We start from the raw sequence: 22,930 nt of genomic DNA, 5'->3' as shown, positions 1-22,930 counted from the left end.
ATAACTGTCCCTACTCTGTTAAGCGGCTTTGAGCTCGGGAAAAGCGCTATACAAATTCAATTTATTATTATTATTATCAGGGTCTCAACCTGACTGCCGTTCGTCGGCGTAACCAACTTTGAGTGTGCAAATGCTCTCATTCGATGGCGTTTGGCACTTTGGAGGTTAACACAGTACAGGGCAGATGGCAGACAGCATGTATGGCATCCTGTGGGTGAGCGGTAGGCTGATGTGAACGTTGTGGACTGTGTGGCCCATGGTGGCGGTGGGGTTATGGTATGGGCAGGCGTATGTTAAAGATAATGAACACGGGTGCATTTTATTGATGATATTTTGAATGCACAGAGATACCGTGATGACATTCTGAGGCCCACTGTTGTGCCATTCATTTACGACAATCACCTCATGATGCAGCATGATAATGTACACAATTCCTGGAAAGCTAAAAAGATCTCAGTTCTTGCATGGCCAGCATACTAACTGGACATGTCACCCATTGATCATGTTCGGTATGCTTTGGATCGGCGTGTTTAAGGTCCTGCCAATATTGAAGAATTGAAGAGGAGCGGAACAGTGTTCCTCAGGTCAGAGTCAACAACCTGATCAACTCCATGCGAAGGAGCTGAGTTGTACTGCTTGAGGAAAATGGTGCTCACAGTTAATTGGTGTTGTAAGCCCCCAACGTCTCCGTCCACGCAGCACTGCCTGAAAGGCACTAGGATTAGGGTTAACATTAGGGTTAGGTGCCTTGAAGTTGACGGTTGCAGCACTGCCTGGAAGGAGACGATTTGGGGCTTAAAACACCATGAAACAGTAGTCATATAGCACACCAACTGGTTTTCCGATGCGCGTGGATCCCTACAAATACAGTAAATCTGCACATTTTAGAGTGGCCTTTTATTGTGGCCAGCCTACGCCACACCTGTGCAATAAACCTGCTGTCTAATGAGCATCTTGATATGCCACACCTGTGTGGTGGATGGATTATTTTGGCAAAGGAGAAGTGCTCACTAACAGATTTTTAAGAGATATGTGAGCAATATTTGAGAGAAATAAGCCTTTTGTAGAAAAAGTCTAAGATCTTTCAGTTCATTTCATAAAAATGGGGGCAAAAAAGTGTTGCGTTTATAATTTTGGTCAGTGTATTTTTGCCAGCTACATGCATCATAATTTGTTAAACATGGCACAGGAATTTCAATTGACTTTCAACATTTGTATTCAATGTCCAAGTTTTCTTCATTATGCCTTGTAAAGTATATATTTATGTATTTGTTACAGTTTGGCTTTTCTACATCCCACTCACTCTGAAACATGTTGGCCCATGTTTTTTGTTTTTTTTAAATCTTTTTTTAGTGCAATTGGCTTTGTGGTTTTCTCTGCACTCTCAGAGAAAACCACTCTCACATAATATTTGCACTCTCACATATTATAGATGCTCTAAAAGACAAAGACCACTCAAACATCCCTCCCACAACAGTGCAGTCCTAATCAGCTAACGTGCTCTAATGCCAATAATGATGCTTACTTGAAATTTTACTTCAAATACAACAGGAAAAAGAAAGTATGCCTGTATGTATGTATAAGTATGTGAAGTATATATGTAAAAAAACAAATAAAATGTATTGATTAAGCACCTACCTGCTTCTCCAGACTGTGTAACAGCTCTCCCCTCTGCCTCGTTAAAGTCTGGACAATCCCGTTACTCTGCAAACACATGTTTTTCTCCGATGAGTGGGAGTGTTCTTGTAATTCCAACTTTTATGGACTATAGTCACTCCTCGCACACATGGTTCAAATATGTGTTCAATTACTGACTGATGAAAGTAATTGTGCATTTGCATTTCACACCTGCTCAGTAAAATAATCTGAAATTCTCCTCATTTCATCATCAAGAGTGAGTGGGTTTGTATCAGGCAATGTGAGTAAAAGCTTGCTGTGTTTCTATTGATATGTGGATATATATGCACGTCTTTTAATGTGCATTTGCACAATATTTGTTAAATTTGCACTTGACTTTGTGTAAAGTGTTAATGCAATTAATAATGCCCAGTTGTAATATGTGATTTGTTTATTGCCAAATGTTGACAGCTAAGCTCTACTGTGTGTTATTAGTGTTAACATTATCATAAAACCACACTATGATTTATAAATCAATACCTTTAGGAATGTATCCAAAGACATCATGAATGGTAAACCTGTTTTTCTACAGTGGCAGTGAGCATGTGATCAAGTTTCCTAAATAGGACGTACAGAGTCACTTCTGGTTGGCCAATCAAATGCCTCCTTGTCTCTGAAGAGTGGAGACAGTATGCAGATTCTTTCATTCAGCACGACTATTTGAACACAATGACATCTCCAAAATTTCTCTTCTTTCTGACGTGTTTGTTAATCGGAAAAGTTGGTGAGTTGTATCTTTTTTGACTGCAAGTTTGAATTTATTAAACCACTACTCATGATATTAGTTCTGATATTACGTTATGTTTTTCACGTTTTAATATGGTGCATTTGCTTTGTCTCTCTTATCACTGCAGCTCAGACGACTGATCCAAAGTTATCCTCATCTCTTCATCAAGAGAAGGGTTTTGTATCGGCTAAAACTGGGGAGAACATCACTTTGAGATGTTTCTATGAAGGCGGTGTTTCTTCAAGGGTTTACTGGTATAAGCAAACTCTGGGACAGAAACCACGGCTCATCTCTACTTTCTATGGAATAAATGGAATATTTTATGAAGAATTCAAGAACAATCCACGCTTCACATTGTATACTGAAACAGGTCAAAGTCACTTGAATATCACACATTTGAGCGTTTCAGACTCAGCTACCTACTACTGTGCAAGTTATACAGTATTTATTACATTTTCGGAGGGAACCTTAGTCAATGTAGAAGGTTCAGGTTTGAAGGTCCCAGCTACGGTCCACCAGTCAGCGTCTGAGAGCATCCAGCCAGGAGGCTCTGTGACTCTCAACTGTACAGTACACACTGGGACCTGTGATGGAGAACACAGTGTTTACTGGTTCAAGAAGTCGGAAGAATCTCAGCCAGGACTCATTTACACCCATGGAGGCAGGACTGATCAGTGTGAGAGGAAACCCAACACACGAACACACACCTGTGTCTACAAGCTGCCGATGAAGAGTCTGAATCTTTCTCATGCTGGGACCTACTACTGTGCTGTTACCTCATGTGGACACATTCTGTTTGGAGACGGGACCAAGCTGGAGTTAGAAGGTAAGGGACTTTGTAGCGTATGCTATCTGATGGGTAGTAACAAGAGGAAAGTAATTTTGTCATTATAGGTTTTGTTTCTCCGAATCAAGGCTGTGAGTAGGGTGTAGTATGTTGTAGAGATTATAAAACCCTTTAAGGCATATTTCAGATTTGGGCTATATGCATGACATTGACTTGACCGGTCATTGTAACTTACTAACCGAACGTGAGATAAAAAGTGGAACTATACTGAAGGTCTCTGTCTCTCTCCAGATGAGGTGGACTCTCCTTTTTTAGTGTATTTCTTGAGTTCAGCTTTGGCTTTCACCACCATACTGAGTGTTTTACTGGCTTTCTTACTCTACAAGGTGAAGAAAAGACACCGCTGCCAAACTGCAGGTAATTGGTCCTTTTTCTATCTGGCAGATTATGTTCACGGTATTTTTCTTGTAAATAAAATGTTTTCTGTGTTCTACAACCAGAGAACCACGCAACATTTCCATCTCCCACCACAACGAGTGCAGAGGTGTGTAAACGTTCTTATTAATATTTAAAAAAAAAAAAAAATCATGACAATTAACAGTGTTGTGGACATAATTTCTGTGATGAACCATAATCTACTCTTTTTTTAATATGTTGTAACCAGGGTTACCAAGATGCAGACAACGTCCATTATGCCGCTTTAAGTATCACCCTGCCCAACAGATCGAGACGACAGAGGAACAAAACTAACGATGAATGTGTGTACTCCAGTGTCAAGCAGTAGAACTGGATATTATTCTACGTTCTGAGTATGATGGCAGATTCTTCTTATAATCTCCTTGATTATGTACATACATAGCTATAGATTCTTAGATAAATATCTGTATCTTTCATTGGTCCAGGATGTAGGTAGTGAAGAGAAGACTGATAAGAATGGACAGAGTCATTTCTGAAAAGAGAATGATATATGTTGTTCTATGAGACTATGTGGACCTTCTCCATCACTCCTGTTGATTTGCAGTGGACATTTTAGTGAATAACTCATAAAACAAAGAAGTTGAATGTAAGTTCATTCAGAAAGCTGGATTGATTGATGCTGTAAAACAACCTGGTCTTTGGCTATAAGGGCTCGGATTGATTTACCAATAAGTGGCATTATTTGTAATTTATCCTTAATTATTTTGACCTAATTATGTGTATTGTGCATTTCCATAAACATCTTGGGTTAAATAAGAATAAATCAATCAAATCCATTGAAGGAAAACTAACAATGTTTGTGTGCTTCTGTTCAGTACGGTGAAGTTACTTTGGCTTTGTCATGCATTAATGAATGTTTTGGATTGGTGATGGTGATAAATGAAAAGGCAGGATAACCAAATTTGAATTCCTCAAATGGTTATGGAGATATCTAAATAGTGTAAAAATAGAAAGTAATGGTAGTCCTTGAGGAAAAGTCAGTAAATAGCCAAAGTTGGTAGGAATCATCCAGAGGTGGACATTAATGTCTTTGGCCTATTTCATGGAAATTCATCCCATTTTTTTTCAAGTATTTTTAATTATCATGAAGGAAAAATTGCAACCTGACCATGGCACTAGAGGAAAGGTCAGGTGATCACCAAAGTCCTACAGAGTCTGGAAAACATGAAGATCTGTCCACAAGTATGTGCTAATCTATTATGAAAATATTGAAATATTTCACAGGATAAGTGAAAACGTTTGACTTGTATGTATCCTCTAGTAAACTGTTATATATGTAGCTAAATGTAGAGCAATCCATATTTCCCTCTGAACCCCAAATGGCAATCGCTTAGTGACAACACAGAAACATGTAGTAGTAGGATGTATCCTCTAGCAACCATGAATATCTGCTGAAAATTAAAATGCAATTCATCCAAGTCTGAACCAACATGGTGAATCGCCCAAATGAAAGAAAAACTGACTGCCACATCCTGAGAGCCAGACTGCTAGCATGGCTAAAATCAATTTGTCCCTTTCACTGCTGCATTATCACTGAGACCTTGGCCCATAGCAATAGAGACTGAGGGCACAACAGTGTTTTTTCATGACAACTTTCACAATCCATAAATGCTAATTATACTCAGACTTGTTTGCTGTCAAAACCCATCAAGGATTCATTAAATTTCATTAAAGATGTTTTTGTTGCCTTAGTTTGTCAGATTTTGTATGTCAACACGTAGTGGAGTTGGTCAGATTCTTTCCCATTTTCGATAATACACTGAACAAAATTAAAAAACACAAAACTTTAGTTTTTGCCTCCATTTTAAATTTAATTTTTTTAACTGGGCACTGCCAAGGTGCTCTTGAGCAAGGCCCCGAACCCCCAACTGCTCGGCACGCCTTTCATGGGGCAGCCCCCCCACTCTGACATCTCTCCATTTAGTGCATGTAAAGGACCTGAGCATGTGTGTGTAATGCAGGCCTGTTGTAATGTGTGTATTAACAAAAGAGGGTAAACATTGTAATTTCCCCTTACGGGACTAATAAAAGGTATTCAAAATTAAAAATGTCATTACATTTTTCATGAGCTGAACTGAAAGATCTAAGACTTTTTCTATAAACACAAAAGGCTTATTTCTCTGAAATATTGATCACAAATCTGTCTAAATCTGTTAGTGAGCACTTCTTCTTTGCCGAGAAAATCCATCCACCTCACAGGTGTGGCATATAAAGATTGGACAACATGCATATTGCACAGGTGTGCCTTAGGCTGGCCACAACAAAAGGCCACTCTATTGTGCAGTTTTATCACACAGCACAATTCAACAGATGTTGCAAGTTTTGAGGGAGCGTGTCATAGGCATGCTGACTGAATGTCCTCAAGAGCTGTTGCCTGTGAAACGAATGTTCATTTCTCTACCATAAGCCGTCTCCCAAAGGCGTTTCAGAGAATTTGGCAGTGCATCCAACCGGACTTGCATCCGCAGACCACGTGTAAACACAGAAGCCCAGGAACTCTACAGCCAGCATCTTCACCTCCAAGATCATCTGAGACCAGACACCCAGACAGCTGCTGCAACAATGGATACATAACCAAAGAATTTCTGTACAAATTGTCAAAAAGTATCTCAGGGAAGCAAATCTGCATGCTGGTTGTCCTCAACGGGGTCTCAACCTGAATGCCGTTTGTCGTCTTAATCGACTTTGTGTGCAAATGCTCACATTCGATGGCGTCTGGCACGTTGGAGAGGTTTACAGGGTACAGGGCAGATGGCAGACAGCGTGTATGGAGTTGTGTGGGTGAGAGGTTTGCTGATTGAGTGGCCCATAGTGGCGGTGGGGTTATGGTAGGGGCAGTCGTATGTAAAGAACAATGAACACAGGTGCATTTTTGTGATGGAATTTTGACTGCACAGATATACCGTGACAACATCTTGAGGCCCACTGTTGTGCCATTCATTCACGACCATCACCTCATGATGCAGCATGAGTACGGCCCCTTGTTGCAAGGATCTGTACACAATTCCAGGAAGCTAAAAAGATCTCAGTTCCCAGCATACTCACTGAACATGTCACCCATTGATCATGTTTGGGATGCTCTGGATCGGCGTGTTTAAGGTCCTGCCAATATCCAGCATGTTTGCACAGCCATTGAAGAGGAGCGGACCAGCATTCCACAGGCTACCATCAACAACCTGATCAACTCTATGCAAAGGAGCTGAGTTGCACTGCGTGAGGAAAATGGTGCTGCAGTTTATTGGTGTTGTAAGCCCCCAACGTCTCCGTCCAGGCAGCACTGCCTCGAAGGCACGAGGATTAGGGTTATTGTTAGGGTTAGGGTTAAGGTTAGGTGCCTTGAAGTTGACGGTCGCAGCACTGCCTGGAAGGAGATGATTGGGGGCTTAAAACACCATGAAACTGTGGTCACACAACATACTGACTGGTTTTCAGACCACTCGTGGATTTCCTACAAAACAGTAAAACTTTTAGAGTTTAAAAATTTTTTAGAGTGGCCTTTTATTGTGGCCAGCCTACGCCACACCTGTGCAATAATCATGCTGTCTAATCAGCATCTTGATATGCAACACGTGTGAGGTGGATGGATTATTTTGGCAAAGGAGAAATGCTCACTAACAGATTTTGAGAGATATGTGAGCAATATTTGAGAGAAATAAACCTTTTGTGTACATAAAAAAAGTCTTAGATCTTTCAGTTCATTTCATAAAAATGGGGGCAAAAACACAAGTGTTGCGTTTATAATTTTGGTCAGTGTATTTCTGCCAGCTACGTGCGTCATAATTAGCTAAACATGGCACAGGAAGGTTTTCAATTGACTTTCAGCATTTGTATTCAATGTCAAAGTTTGCTACTGTATTTGTTACAGTTTGGCCTTTCTACATCCCAGTCACTCTGAAACATGTTGGGCTTTACCCCATGATCTTTTTTTTTGTATCTTTTAGTGCAATTGGCTTTGTGGTTTTCTACAGGATGTCACACAGTATTTGCACTCTCACATGCTATAGATGCTCTTAAAGACAAAGACCACTCAAACATCCCTCCCACAACAGTGAAGTCCTTATCAGCTTATGTGCTCTAATGACAATAATGTTCCTCACATGAAATTCTACTTCAAATACAACGGCAAAAGTATGTTTGAATGTATGTAGGCACTGTATGCATGTATGTATGTACATAAGCATGTATGTAGGGGTAAAAAAACAATTAACTCACTTGATAGAGTGGGAGTGTTGTAATTCCAACTTTTATGGAGTATAGTCACTCCCCACACACATGGTTCATGTGTGTGTTCAATTACTGATTTATATGTCACATGAAAGTAATTGTGCATTTGCTTTATCTCTTATTTCAACCCAGCTCAGTAAAATAATCTGAAATTCTCCTCATTTCATCATCAAGAGTGAGTGGGTTTGTATCAGCTAATGTGACTAACAGCTTGCTGTGTTTATTTTGATATACATGCACGTCTTTGAATGTGCATTTAGACTATATTTGTTCAATTTGCGCTTGTACTTGTGTAAAGTGTTAATGGAATTTATTAAAATAGCAATTAATAATGCCCAGTTGTAATATATGATTGGTTTATTGCCAAATGTTGAGGACGACTAAGGTCTACTGTGTGTTATTATTGTTAACATTATCATAAAACCACACTATGATTTATAAATCAATACCTTTAGGAATGTATCCAAAGACATCATGAATGGTAAACCTGTTTTTCTACAGTGGCAGTGAGCATGTGATCAAGTTTCCTAAATAGGACGTACAGAGTCACTTCTGGTCTGCCAATCAAATGCCTCCTTGTCTCTGAAGAGTGGAGACAGAATGCAGATTCTTTCATTCAGCACGACTATTTGAACACGATGACATCTCCAAAATTTCTCTTCTGTCTGACGTGTTTGTTCTTCGGAAAAGTCGGTGAGTTGTATCTTTTTTGACTGCAAGTTTACTACTCATGATATTAGTTCTGATATTACGTTATGTTTTTCACGTGTTAATATGGTGCATTTGCTTTGTCTCTCCTATCACTACAGCTCAGACGACTGATCCAAAGTTATCCTCATCTCTTCATCAAGTGAAGGGTTTTTTATCAGCTAAAACTGGGGAGAACATCACTTTGAGATGTTTCTATGAAGGCGGTGTTTCTTCAAGGGTTTACTGGTATAAGCAAACTCTGGGACAAAAACCACGGCTCATCTCTACTTTCTATGGAATAAATGGAATATTTTATGATGAATTCAAGAACAATCCACGCTTCACATTGTATACTGAAACAGGTCAAAGTCACTTGAATATCACACATTTAAGCGTTTCAGACTCAGCTACCTACTACTGTGCAAGTTATACAGTATTTATTACATTTTCGGAGGGAACCTTAGTCAATGTAGAAGGTTCAGGTTTGAAGGTCCCAGCTACGGTCCACCAGTCAGCGTCTGAGAGCATCCAGCCAGGAGGCTCTGTGACTCTCAACTGTATAGTACACACTGGGACCTGTGATGGAGAACACAGTGTTTACTGGTTCAAGAAGTCAGAAGAATCTCAGCCAGGACTCATTTACACCCATGGAGGCAGGACTGATCAGTGTGAGAGACAACCCAACACACAAACACACACCTGTGTCTACAACCTGCCGATGAAGAGTCTGAATCTTTCTCATGCTGGGACCTACTACTGTGCTGTTGCCTCATGTGGACACATTCTGTTTGGAGACGGGACCAAGCTGGAGTTAGAAGGTAAGCAACTTTTCTAGCCAAGGTTGTTTCTTCTCATGGGTACTCATTAGTAGGGCTGGGACGATGTGCCTTTGACCTGATTCAATTCTTTTGGTTTTGCTGTTAACAAATGTGACGTTGTCCAAATTGGTGGTACCATATATATAGAAAATAATAAGGTGAAAAAAAATTTGATTCTAGGAAAAATAATGAACTTTAAAAATCATCGCACAAGAGTGAATTGATTTTCTTTTACATGCATACTCATGAGGACTTTTTACATACTTTTAGGATTAGAATAGAAATCCTGCTGAAAGATCTGTCTCTGATGTCCGTCTCTCTACAGATGAGGCGGTTTCTGTCTTGGTGTATTTCTTGAGTGGAACTACAACATTCACCACCATCCTGAGTGTTTTACTGGCTCTCACAGTGTGCATAATGAACAAGGGACACAACCGCCAATCTAATGGTAACTGCTAGTTTGTATGACTTGTAATCTAAGAATTTGGCTTTTAAATAAAAGAGTTTTTTTTCTGTTTCACAACCAGAGTCTGAAGTCAAATCTCCAGCTCCCCGAACATTGAACGCAAAGGTGAATAAAAACTATAAATCAACTGCTAAACTACCGTTAAGACACTTTTTATTGCTCAATCGATCATTATTTGCACGTTTTCATTTTTGTCAAAGACAAAATAATGGTCATCTAACATATATTTTGTTACCAGGGTTACCAGCACGCTGAAAACCTTTATTATGCTGCTTTAAGTGCCGACCTGTCGATCGGATCAAGAGGACAGAGGGATCCCACCTGCACTGAATGTGTGTACTACAGCGTAAAGCAGTAGAACTGGACTTATTACATTTGTACTTTGAGTAAGACAGGATTTTCTTAGTGCCTCTCTGGAGGTGTAATAAAAGATGTATATCAAAGTCTGAAATAATTTTGCTTTAATAGGTTCTTTGTGGTCTGCAGATAAAATTAAATCACTCTGTTCTTTACTTATGTGCATATTCAGAATACTCTGTGTTGTCTGTGTGGCTAACCATGCATGTCACAATATATTTTAAGTACTTATGAATACATGTTTTCAGTGATTTACCCAGCATAGTTAGATCCTCAGATGAATAGATGCAGTACAAGTCACTTGCATGTTTCATTTCTTTTCGCTTACCCTAATATTTCTTAACCAAAGGATATGTGTGTTTGTGTGAACTATGGCGTTAATGATCAAATAAACAATTAAAAGTTGGAGCACTGAGTTTGTGTGTGCATGTTTGAACCTACAGTTTCTTCATACAGGAGTGGCTGTTGGCACCATGTGTGTCAAACATGACATTTACAACGTTCCTGATTTGGGTTTGAATGAGTTCTGTCTAGCAGACAACGGACGGTTATGCATCCAGTATTGTTATACCTGTGTCTGCACTGATGACTTTCTAATCATAGAAATGAACAAACATGATAAAAACATGCACAGTAAACCCATTTAAAGTCACCGTACACACATGGTAGACACACTGTCAACAGTCCCAACATACATGTGTGTGATGTCGTATCACACAGACAGAAGGAAACCAATAAACTAGTATTGGTTGCTGTGCAAACAACACAGCACCAACCTGCAATAGGATTTAATTTTCTTACTGTTAGGATGAGTGCACAATACAGGCATCATAAATATATTTTAATGGACCGTAGACTACTTCAATGCCTTGAAACAGGCACAGTTTAGTTGGAATATTACTGACAACATAGATAGATAGATAGATACAAAGTGACTGAATCTTATTATAGGGCATTTTTAACAATTTGAACTGCTGTAACTATAAGACACAAATAATGTATGTAGGGCAAGAAGTGTTTACCAACTCAGACCTTGTTTAAATTCACCTATCTTGGTCCCTGTCTCGATGTTTCTGGTAGCTTGTAGCTGCTAGCTACTAGCTGCCGTCCAGTTAGTGTGTCCAGCCAGGCTTCTGTAATAATCATCCCGACAACAATCCACGGAGCGGCGTTGGTGTGTCTATGTCCTCCAGAGGAAAGGTCATGTCAAGTCTTGAAGTTTATTTCCTCCTAAAAAAAAATAGCTTGGCACGATCTGCACGCTGTTTCCCTTTTCCCGTTGCAACAGGACTTCAGTGCGAGACTAAAGTTACCTTCTCTAACGCTATTACTGTGCAAGCCACATACGTCATTTGCCCCGTTTCCATGTAGGTACGTAATCAGTGCTCAATTACCTATTTATGAGGGGAATACATTTTAAACTTTTGTTGCAAAGCCAAGACCTGTCCTGTGGAGGACATAGCTACACCACTGCCGCTCCGTGGATTGTTGTTACGATGATTATCACAGAAGCCGGGCTGAACGCACTTACTGCACGGCAGATGGGAGCTATCGAGACAGGGACCAGGGTAGGTGAATTTAAACAATGTCTGAGTTGAAAACGCATTTTGTTGTCACTTGAGGGCCCTGTTCATGTTGCAAAGACATTTTAATTGCATTTTATGTCTGTTATGAGGCACAAAGGCATTCTAAAACTTGCCCTGACAACTGCCGCTTTACCTCAGTGGAAGCTCGTACATGTGGCTGCAGTTACTCCGTGTTGACTGCACTGATTCGGGTCGGGGGTTTTTACAATCAAAAGTACACGCATATTAGTGACGACCATGACTAACGTAAAAAAATGGCAGAATTCCTCCTTTAAACCATTGTTTTTTTCAGAGCCATTTTGTTGGCTCATATTAGGTTATATTGTCTTTTTAAGGCTCCAGCTGTGGAAGTTTAAGCTGTCAAGTGACTCTGTATTTCCACTGATGTTTTCCTGGCTCTTCAGTAACATTTCAAGTGGCTGTACTTAGGAATAAACAACATATTAGTGGACAATATATTTGGTTGATTAGTAAAATTATTGAATTACAATTGTTGTTTTAGAGGTGGAATTTAAGCCGATGATTGCATATGTTAATGAATGAATAATGCAACAGAGTTGTTTCCAGTTTACTCAAAAAGACCTGCTGATATTTGATGATTTGAATCTTTTTTTGGAAACCAAGCTTGACATCATAGGTTACTGTGAGCATTTGTGACTTTGAAAGGTTACTTATGATCCTGAATTACAAGAGCTACACACTGATTCTAAAGAGAGACTTCCCATTCTGAATAACAGGCTTTATTACATATATTTGAACTGAATCAATCATCAAAAAGCAGCTCAAGACTCCCCTTTCCTAAAAGATAAGCCAAGCTCTTTATATATTTCTCAAAATGTGAACCTTTTCTAAGAATCAAAGAAACCAAACTTGGCACTATGTGGCTGTGAGCATGTGACCATGTTTCCTATACAGTGTCACTTCAGATTTAGCCAATCAAACGCATCCTTGTCTCTAAAGAGCGGAGAAACCATTGATATTCGGTCATTCAACACAGCAACTTCAACACGATGACATCGCCAGTGTTTGCTCTCTTACTCACATGCTTGTTCTTGGGGAAAATGGGTAAGATGTAATTTTATTTTATTTTAGATGTGTGATGTTTCTGTCTGTCACATTAAATTAACTCTATGTTTGCTCTTCTCTCATTTCACTTTAGATCAGACTGCAGGTCTGGATTCCTCCCCAACTGTTCGTCAAGAGACACGATTTGTATCAGTTGAAACTGGAGAAGAATTGACTTTACAATGTTCCTATAAAGGTGAAGGTGTTGCTGCACGGCTTTACTGGTTTAAGCAAACTCTAGGACAGAAACCAAAGCTCATTTCTTCTTTCTTTAAATATAATGTAAAAAAGACTTTTCACAATGAATTCAAGAACAATCCACGCTTCACATTGGATATAGAAAATGGAAAACATCACTTGACAATCAAAGATTTACGCCTTTCAGACTCGGCTACTTACTACTGCATTAATTTTCTATACACATTAGACTTTTCAGAGAGCCTTTTTGTAAGTGTAGAAGGTTCAGGTTTGAAGGTCCCAGCTACGGTCCACCAGTCAGCGTCTGAGAGCATCCAGCCAGGAGGCTCTGTGACTCTCACCTGTACAGTACACACTGGGACCTGTGATGGAGAACACAGTGTTTACTGGTTCAAGAAGTCAGAAGAATCTCAGCCAGGACTTATTTACACCCATGGAGACAGGACTGATCAGTGTGAGAGGAAACCCAACACACAAACACACACCTGTGTCTACAAGCTGCCGATGAAGAGTCTGAGTCTTTCTCATGCTGGGACCTACTACTGTGCTGTTGCCTCATGTGGACACATTCTGTTTGGAGACGGAACCCAGCTGGAGTTAGAAGGTAAGGGACTCTTCAAGCCGAGGTTGTTGCTTCTCATGGGTACTCATTAGTAGGGCTGGGACGATGTACCTTTGTCCTGATTCAATTCTTTTGGTTTTGCTGTTAACAAATGTGACGTTGACCAAATTGGTGGTACCATATATATAGAAAATAATAAGGTCAATCATTGGTAGAAAAGAAATGTGATTCTAGTGAAAATAATAAACTTTAAAAATCATGAGTGAATTGATTTTCTTTTACATGCATACTCATGAGGACTTTTTTTACATAATTTTAGGATAAGATTAGAAATCCTGCTGAAAGATCTGTCTCTGATGTCCGTCTCTCTACAGATGAGGTGGTCTCTGTCTTGGTGTATTTCTTGAGTGGAACTACAACATTCACCACCATCCTGAGTGTTTTACTGTCTCTCACAGTGTGCATGATGAACAAGGGACACAGCCGCCAATCTAATGGTAACTGCTAGTTTGTATGACTTGTAATCTAAGAATTTGGCTTTTCAATAAAAACAATTTTTTTTTCTGTTTCACAACCAGAGTCTGAAGTCAAATGTCCAGCTCCCCGACCAGCAAACGCAAAGGTGAATAAAAACTACAAATGAACTGCTAAACTACCGTTAAGTAACTTTTTTGTTGCTCAATGCATCATTATTTGCATGTTTTCAGTTTGGTCAAAGACAAAATAATGGTCATCTAATACATATTTTGTTACCAGGGTTACCGACACGCTGAAAACCTTTATTATGCTGCTTTAAGTGCCGACCTGTCCATCGGATCAAGAGGACAGAGGGATTCCACCTGGACTGAATGTGTGTACTACAGCGTAAAGCAGTAGAACTGGACTTATTACATTTGTACTTTGGTGTAAGACAGGATTTTCTTAGTGCCTCTCTGTAGTTGTCATAAATATTTTTGCTTTTATAGGTTCTTCATGATCTGCAGACAAACTTAAATCACTCTGTTCTTTACTCATTTGCAAATTTAGAATACTCTTTGTTGTCTGTGTGGCAAACAAACGATGTATATTAAAATGTATTTTAAGTACTTATGAATACACGTTGTTATGACTTAGTCAGCATATTTAGATGCTCAGATGAATAGATGCAGTACAAGTCATTTGCATATTTCTTTTTTTTTTTAACCAAAGGATCTGTGTGTGTATGTGAAATATGACGTTAATGATCAAATAAACAATTAAAAGTTGGATCACTGAGTTTGTGTGTGCATGTTTGATCCAACAGTTTCTTCATACAGGAGTGGCTGTTGGCACCATGTGTGTCAAACATGACATTTACAACGTTCCTGATTTGGGTTTGAATGAGTTCTGTCTAGCAGACAACGGACGGTTATGCATCCAGTATTGTTCAACCCGTGTCTGCACTGATGACTTTCTAATCATAGAAATGAACAAACACAATAAAACATGCACAGTAAACCCATTTAAAGTCACCGTACACACATGGTAGACACACTGTCAACAGTCCCAACATACATAATGTCGTACCACACAGACAGAAGGAAAACAATAAAAAGCTACGCAATACTACACAGTACCAACCTGCAGTAGGATTTGATACTGTAACTGTTGGGATGAGTGCACAATACAGTCATCATAAATATATTTTAATGGACTGTAGACCACTTCAATGCCTTGAAACAGGTACTGTTTAGTTTGAATAGTACTGACAACAATAGATACAAAGTGAAATCTTAGTATAGGGAATTTTTAACCATTTTGAACTGCTGTAACTATAAGATATAATTAAATTGGACTGCAGACTGCTTCAATAGTTAAAAATAGAAACAGAAAACTCAATGAACATAATGGAATGATATGTCCTCTGAATGATGCATTTATCACATTTCTGCCTTACCTGCTTCACAACTTAACATCAGTGTAAACCATCACAGCAGGTGGCAGCCCATGCCGGAAGACAGCCTTAGTGTTTGTCTAACAAAGCATTAAAGAAGAATTCCAGTCATTTTTTTTCGATAATCTTAATCGCCATAAATATGCGTCTATTTTCGATTGAAAAAACCCCAACCCGAATCAGAGCATGCAACACGGAGTAGCTGCAGCAACATGTATGAGCTTCCACTGGGGTAAAACAGTAGTTGTCAGGGCAAGTTTTAAATAGCCTTTGTGCCTCTTAACAGACATAAAAAGCAAACAAAATGTCTGTGCAACATGAACAGTGACAACAAGAAGCGTTTTCAACTCAGACATTGTTTAAATTCACCTATCCTGGTCCCTGTCTCGATGTTGCCGGTAGCTGCTAGCTTGTAGCTGCTAGCTACTAGCTGCTGGCTGCCGTCCGGTTAGTGTGTTCAACCAAGCTTCCGTAATAATCATCCTGACAACAATCCACGGCGCGGCGGTGGTGTAGCTATGTCCTCGTATACAGGTAATTAAGCACTGTAGTGGTTATGACCATATTAGTGACTATGTACCTACATGGAAACGGTGCAAATTATGTAGTATGTTGTAGAGATTTTAAAACCCTTTAAGGCATATTTCAGATTTGGGCCATATGCATAACATTGACTTGACCGGTCATTGTAACTTACTAACCGAACGTGGGATAAAAAGAGGAACTATACTGAAGGTCTCTGTCTCTCTCCAGATGAGGTGGACTCTCCTTTTTTAGTGTATTTCTTGAGTTCAGCTTTGGCTTTCACCACCATCCTGAGTGTTTTACTGGCTTTCTTACTCTACAAGGTGAACAAAAGAAAGTGCTGCCAAACTGCAGGTAATTGGTCCTTTTTCTATCTGGCAGATTGTGTTCACGGTACTTTGCTTGTAAATAAAATGTTTTCTGTGTTCTACAACCAGAGAACCACGCAACATTTCCATCTCCCACCACAACGAGTGCAGAGGTGTGTACACTTTAAAAAAAAAAATAGCATCACAATTAACCGTGTTGTGGACATAATTTCTGTGAGGAGCCATAATTTGTGATCTACTCTTTTTTTAAAGATGTTGTTACCAGGGTTACCAAGATGCAGACAACGACCATTATGCTGCTTTAAGTATCACCCTGCCCAACAGATCGAGAAGGCAGAGGAACAAAACTAATTTGTACCTGTACCTGCATTTGTTCCAGTGTACAGCGAAGAACACAGAAGAAGTTATTGAATGCAACTGTTGGTAGAGTAACAGCGTGAGACGGAGGCTGCTGGACCTGGGCCAGAGATGTGACCCATTGCGAGAATATCATAGTTCATAAAAATGCAGCGCAGTGACGATACAGACGCCGCGTGTATCCGCCATTCGACCCGTGCGGGACCCGTTCATAATGAGACAGCCGTCTCTCTTGCCTATGTGACAATACAGTTTGTTTTGGTTAAAGTCAACAAATAATCGTGAGAATAATTGCGATCAAAGTTTTGATCTAAATAATCGTGATTATCATTTTGGCATAATCGTGCAGCCCTACTACAAATACAGTAAAACTGCACATTTTAGATTGGCCTCTTGTGTTTTGGCCAGCCTACGGCACACCTGTGCAATAATCATACTGTCTAATCAGCATCTTGATATGCAACACGTGTGAGGTGGATGGACTATTTTGGCAAAGGAGAAGTGCTCACTAACAGATTTTGAGAGATTTGTGAGCAATATTTGAGAGAAATAAGCCTTTTGTGTACATAGAAAAAGTCTAAGATCTTTCAGTTCATCTCATAAAAATGGGGGCAAAAAAGCAAGTGTTGCGTTTATAATTTTGGTCAGTGTATTTCTGCCAGCTATGTGCGTCATAATTAGCTAAACATGGCAGAGGAAGGTTTTTAATTGACTTTCAGCATTTGTATTCAATGTCCAAGTTTGCTACTGTATTTGTTACAGTTTGGCCTTTCTACATCCCAGTCACTCTGAAACATGTTGGCCTTTACCCCCATGTTCTTCTTTTTTAGTGCAATTGGCTTTGTGGTTTTCTACAGGATGTAACAGTATTTGCGCTCTCACATACTACAGATGCTCTTAAAGACAAAGACCACTCAAACATCCCTCCCACAACAGTGAAGTCCTTATCAGTTTATGTGCTCTAATGACAATAATGTTCCTCACATGAAATTCTACTTCAAATACGACAGCAAAAGTATGTATGTATGTATGTACTGTATGTAGGGGTACAAAGACAAATAACTCACTCCGATGAGTGGGAGTGTTCTTGTAATTCCAACTTTTATGGAGCATAGTCACTCCTCACACATATGGTTCAAATATGTGTTCAATTACTGATTAATGTGTCACATGAAAGTAATTGTGCATTTGCTTTATCTCTCATTTCAACCCAGCTCAGTAAAATAATCTGAAATTCTCCTCATTTCATCATCAAGAGTGAGTGGGTTTGTATCAGCTAATCTGAGTAAAAGCTTGCTGTGTTTATTTTGATATACATGTACGTCTTTTAATGTGCATTGGCACTATATTCGTTCAATTTGGACTTGTACTTGTGTAAAGTGTTAATGTAATTCATTAAAATGGCAATTAATAATGCCCAGTCGTAATATATGATTGGTTTATTGCCAAATGTTGAGGACGACTAAGCTCTACTGTGTGTTATTATTGTTAACATTATCATACAACCACACTATGATTTATGAATCAATACCTTTAGGAATGTATCCAAAGACATCATGAATGGTAAACCTGTTTTTCTACAGTGGCAGTGAGCATGTGATCAAGTTTCCTAAATAGGACGTACAGAGTCACATCTGGTCTGCCAATCAAATGCCTCCTTGTCTCTGAAGAGTGGAGACAGTATGCAGATTCTTTCACTCAGCACGACTATTTGAACACGATGACATCTCCAAAATTTCTCTTCTGTCTGACGTGTTTGTTCTTCGGAAAAGTCGGTGAGTTGTATCGTTTGTGACTGCAAGTTTGAATTTGTTAAACCACTGCTCATGGCATTAGTTCTGATATTACGTTATGTTTTTTCACGCGTTAACAAGGTGCATTTGCTTTGTCTCTCCTAACACTACAGCTCAGACCTCTGATCCAAAATTCTCCTCATCTCTTCATCAAGTGAAGGGTTTTGTATCAGCTAAAACTGGGGAGAACATCACTTTGAGATGTTTCTATGAAGGCGATGTTGCTTCAAGGTTTTACTGGTATAAGCAAACTCTGGGACAGAAACCACGGCTCATCTCTACTTTCTACAAGTATGAATCAAGTGGAATATTTCATGATGAATTCAAGAACAATCCACGCTTCACATTGGATATTGTAACAGGTCAAAATCACTTGAAGATTACAGATTTGAGCGTTTCAGACTCAGCTAACTACTACTGTGCAAGTTATACAGTATCAGTTACATTTTCGGAGGGAACCTTAGTCAATGTAGAAGGTTCAGGTTTGAAGGTCCCAGCTACGGTCCACCAGTCAGCGTCTGAGAGCATCCAGCCAGGAGGCTCTGTGACTCTCAACTGTACAGTACACACTGGGACCTGTGATGGAGAACACAGTGTTTACTGGTTCAAGAAGTCGGACGAATCTGACCCAGGACTTATTTACACCAATGGAGGCAGGACTGATCAGTGTGAGAGGAAACCCAACACACAAACACACACCTGTGTCTACAACCTGCCGATGAAGAGTCTGAATCTTTCTCATGCTGGGACCTACTACTGTGCTGTTGCCTCATGTGGACACATTCTGTTTGGAGACGGGACCAAGCTGGAGTTAGAAGGTAGGTTACTTTTTTTTTTTAGCACATGCTATTTTATCTGTTGGATAGTAAAGAGTAGAAAGTAGTTTGCCAATTGAGGGGTTTGTCTTTGGGATTTTAAACCCCTTGCAGGTAATTTTCATATTCTGGACAAAATAATTTTGACTTGACTTATTGTTGTTAATAACTCACTGCCCAAACTTGGGATACAAACAGGAAATTTACTGAAAAATCTTTTTCGAGTGTCCGTCTTTCTACAGATAAGGTGGACTCTCCTCGCTTGGTGTATTTCTTGAGCGGTACTTTAACATTAACCACCATCCTGAGTGCTGTACTGGCTTTCTCGCTGTACAAGGTGAACAAGAGAAACAGCTGCCAATCTGCAGGTAACTGCACTTTTTATATCTGGCAGCTTGAGTTTACAGAATTGTCTTTTAAGTAAAATTCTGTTTTCTGTGTTTTACAACCAGAGAATCAAGCAAGATGTCCACCTCTCTCCACAGCAAATGCAGAGGTGTGTGTACAGTTTTGTTTAACCGTGAAAAAGTCTAGAGTATTACACACTTGGAGTGGCAAAACTAGACTCACAGTACATATATCCATATCTACATTATAAAAAAACTGTTTTCTACTAATACTGTATACTGTACATTGTATAGCAACATAAACTTAATTTGACCTCTTTCTGCACTTTAGCTATTTAACTTTATACTCTTGTTGACTCTTATTTATATCTCAAACTTGACTGGGAGCAACTGTAACTCAACAATTTCCCTGAGAGGATCAATAAAATATACTGATACCGCTACAATTACCTGTCTTGTCAACATAACATTCTTTGTATTTTATACCAGGGTTACCAAGATGCAGACGACGTTCATTATGCCGCTTTAAGTATCACCCTGCCCAACAGACCCAGACGGCAGAGGAACAACACCAACGATGAGTGTGTGTACTCCGGTGTTAAACAATCAGGCTGAACATGTTTCATGTGAATTGTGTGAGTGAAATCTCACGATGTGTAATGTGGAGTTAGATATAGATAGATAGATAAGTTTTATTAAGATGCAGATTCTTTTTTTTGAAAGACAGGTTCATTGCTGGTCTCTGTTTCTTAATGTTGTTAATGTTCTTTAATGTGTATTGTGCATTTCCATATACATATTGTGCCTATAATGAGTAAATAAATCTTATGGAACTTTTTAGCCTTGGAACTTTGTGTGTATGTGTGTTTAATCCCTGGTTAGAGTGGTCCCATGTCATTTTGTTATACTGTGTTATTTTAGTATTTTTTAGATGCTGTTCAATATGTTTCTTTTATTGATATTCAATCTTGGGACTTTCACCATTCAATAAAGTGCTCTTAGAAATGTGTTACATACATGCATCAGCCGCTTATCCCGCCCTGTAGACACTTTTTTTGTTTTACCATTAATAGTCACACATACAAAGCACCTCATGAATGCTGTCATACTAATCAGTATGTTAATGACCGTGGCAGTTGTTCTTTCATTGTGCCGAATTATGACGACTGTGGTAAAAAAAAAAAAAAAAAACTCTGATACTGGGGAATTGTTGCAATTTGAATTATAATTTCAGCCTTAGCACAGTGTAAGGAAACCCGACTACACAGGCGTTGCAGCACTCGGTGACAGCTTTGATATATACCAGACCTACAGGGGTATGACAAGATTTAACCTGAACTATATTATATCCAAAAAGGTCTTAGTAATAAAGTGGCAGATTATAATACTTGTATAAAACACTAAGCTGTTAACAGCCGGTTGCCCCCAGAGTTGTGACGACCTCTATTTGGACTCTCTCTTCTGGACCCAATTCAGTACATTGCTCTAAGAGTGCAGCTTTAGGGTAATTTAATTGTCATATTAGCCAGTCATCGTCACGATTGTGCAAGAGCCTAACGGTAGTATTTACAGACTTTGACATTTGATAATATATGCATAGTATTAAAGCTATTTAGTTTTTTACACTGTGTTCTGCCATTATCTAATGTTGGGGTGTTTCAATGCTATCCTGTATTTCATGGAGTCAAGCCATCTCAGCCTCCTTTTCTCTGTAGTGGGCAATGTGACGGTGAGACAGCTCCAGTTAAATATTACCGTAAGAACGAATTTTGATTTAAGATTTGAATTGGATTTTACAAGGTGTTTATGGAACGATTATCACTCAGTACAAGCGCAAATAACACGGTTGGATTTATATTCATGACTCTATTACTATAGAGTCATTACTACTCTATCTACTCTATTTATTCTGCCACACTGACATCACATGAGGCGGCTGTCAGAGATAGTAAAAGATTCAAATTTTAATGACTTGCATTCAGAGCACAAGACCACTCAAGGAAGATGGTTAAATGAGTGAAGAGTTGGTTGTCCGCGGATCCAAAATACTGTCCATGGTCAATATAGAACTATAGCCATTCAATAAGCATATGTTAACAAATAAATGATGGCACAGAGCTGTTGGCCAGGTTAACCTAAAAGACCTGCTGCAGGTCTAAACTGTGGCATGGTGGCTGTGTCTAAGAGCTTTAAATAACCATTAATTAGTCCAACAGTATGGCTTTAAAAAGTTAAACATGATCCTGAATTACAAAAGCCATACACTGATTTTAAAGAGAGACTTCCCGTTCTGAGTAACAGGTTTTATTACATATATTTTAATTGAATCAATCATCGTAAAAAAGCAGTTCAAGACTCCCCTTTCCTAAAAGATAAGCCAATAGGAAGTTACACTCTTTATATATTTCTCAAAATGTGAACCTTTTCTAAGAATCAAAGAAACCAAACTTGGCACTATGTGGCTGTGAGCATGTGACCATGTTTCCTATACAGTGTCACTTCAGGTTAAGCCAATCAAACGCATCCTTGTCTCTAAAGAGCGGAGAAACCATTGATATTCTGACATTCAACACAGCAACTTCAACACGATGACATCGCCAGTGTTTGCCCTCTTTCTCACATGCTTGTTCTTGGGGAAAATGGGTAAGTTATAATTTGATTTTATGTTAGATGTGTGATGTTTCTGTCTGTAACATTAAATTAACTCTATGTTTGCTCTCCTCTCATTTCACTTTAGATCAGACGACAGGTCTGGAATCCTCCCCAACTGTTCGTCAAGAGACACGATTTGTATCAGTTAAAACTGGAGAAAAATTGACTTTACAATGTTCCTATAAAGGTGAAGGTGTTTCTGCACGGCTTTACTGGTTTAAGCAAACTCTGGGACAGAAACCAAGGCTCATCTCTACTTTCTTTACATATAATGTAAATGGGACTTTTCACAATGAATTCAAGAACAATCCACGCTTCGCACTGGATATGGAAAATGGAAACAATCACTTGAGGATCAAAGATTTACGCCTTTCAGACTCTGCTAATTACTACTGCATAAATTTTCTATACACAATAGATTTTTTAGAAAGCATTTTTGTAAGTGTAGAAGGTTCAGGTTTGAAGGTCCCAGCTACGGTCCACCAGTTAGCGTCTGAGAGCATCCAGCCAGGAGGCTCTGTGACTCTCAACTGTACAGTACACACTGGGACCTGTGATGGAGAACA

The 22,930-nt window shown here is 39.2% G+C and overlaps 5 protein-coding genes across 7 annotated transcripts in view; all 5 read left to right on the top strand.

The window, feature by feature from the left end:
* Positions 1-4,170, top strand: part of LOC117934812 (immunoglobulin kappa light chain-like) — an 8,005-nt gene extending 3,835 nt beyond the window's left edge. Inside the window, exons 1-5 of one of the 2 annotated variants that reach the window (XM_034856832.1) lie at positions 2,186-2,401; positions 2,532-3,230; positions 3,483-3,608; positions 3,692-3,735; positions 3,856-4,170. In XM_034856832.1, the coding sequence (XP_034712723.1) occupies positions 2,347-2,401; positions 2,532-3,230; positions 3,483-3,608; positions 3,692-3,735; positions 3,856-3,975 (1,044 nt within the window). In that variant the 5' untranslated portion in view covers positions 2,186-2,346 and the 3' untranslated portion in view covers positions 3,976-4,170. Of the gene's footprint in view, positions 1-2,185; positions 2,402-2,531; positions 3,231-3,482; positions 3,609-3,691; positions 3,736-3,855 lie in introns of those variants that run through there. The other variant, XM_034856833.1, reaches the window with a different exon arrangement.
* A 4,258-nt stretch (positions 4,171-8,428) lies between these two features.
* Positions 8,429-10,224, top strand: LOC117934822 (immunoglobulin kappa light chain-like). The gene is made up of 5 exons (XM_034856843.1): positions 8,429-8,585; positions 8,702-9,400; positions 9,726-9,848; positions 9,928-9,971; positions 10,105-10,224. Exons 1-5 carry the CDS (start codon positions 8,531-8,533, stop codon positions 10,222-10,224), a joined length of 1,041 nt encoding a protein of 346 aa, XP_034712734.1. The 5' UTR covers positions 8,429-8,530.
* A 2,586-nt stretch (positions 10,225-12,810) lies between these two features.
* On the top strand, positions 12,811-14,510 carry LOC117934820 (CD276 antigen homolog). The gene is made up of 5 exons (XM_034856841.1): positions 12,811-12,874; positions 12,969-13,676; positions 14,009-14,131; positions 14,213-14,256; positions 14,391-14,510. The coding sequence occupies exons 1-5, from the start codon at positions 12,820-12,822 to the stop codon at positions 14,508-14,510; spliced, it is 1,050 nt and encodes a 349-aa protein (XP_034712732.1). The 5' UTR covers positions 12,811-12,819.
* A 3,957-nt stretch (positions 14,511-18,467) lies between these two features.
* LOC117934809 (immunoglobulin kappa light chain-like) lies at positions 18,468-20,425 on the top strand. Of its 2 annotated transcripts, none has more exons than XM_034856828.1 (5): positions 18,468-18,532; positions 18,664-19,368; positions 19,608-19,733; positions 19,851-19,861; positions 20,202-20,425. In XM_034856828.1, the coding sequence occupies exons 1-5, from the start codon at positions 18,478-18,480 to the stop codon at positions 20,325-20,327; spliced, it is 1,023 nt and encodes a 340-aa protein (XP_034712719.1). In that variant the 5' UTR covers positions 18,468-18,477; the 3' UTR covers positions 20,328-20,425. The 2 variants fall into 2 exon arrangements, with proteins under 2 accessions (XP_034712719.1, XP_034712718.1); XM_034856827.1 differs by having other exon boundaries at positions 19,818-19,861.
* Positions 20,426-22,291: 1,866 nt separating this feature from the next.
* The window catches only part of LOC117935235, a 5,307-nt gene continuing 4,668 nt past the window's right edge, over positions 22,292-22,930 (top strand). The window contains exons 1-2 of the mRNA XM_034857371.1: positions 22,292-22,355; positions 22,450-22,917. Coding sequence (XP_034713262.1) covers positions 22,301-22,355; positions 22,450-22,917 — 523 coding nt within the window. The 5' untranslated portion in view covers positions 22,292-22,300. The remainder of the gene's footprint in view (positions 22,356-22,449; positions 22,918-22,930) is intronic.

This window comes from Etheostoma cragini, chromosome 19 (assembly GCF_013103735.1).
Source record: "Etheostoma cragini isolate CJK2018 chromosome 19, CSU_Ecrag_1.0, whole genome shotgun sequence".
In the NCBI taxonomy this organism is placed as follows: domain Eukaryota; kingdom Metazoa; phylum Chordata; class Actinopteri; order Perciformes; family Percidae; genus Etheostoma; species Etheostoma cragini.
Note: the sequence above shows the minus strand (reverse complement) of the source record. Positions and strands in the feature narration are given on the sequence as shown.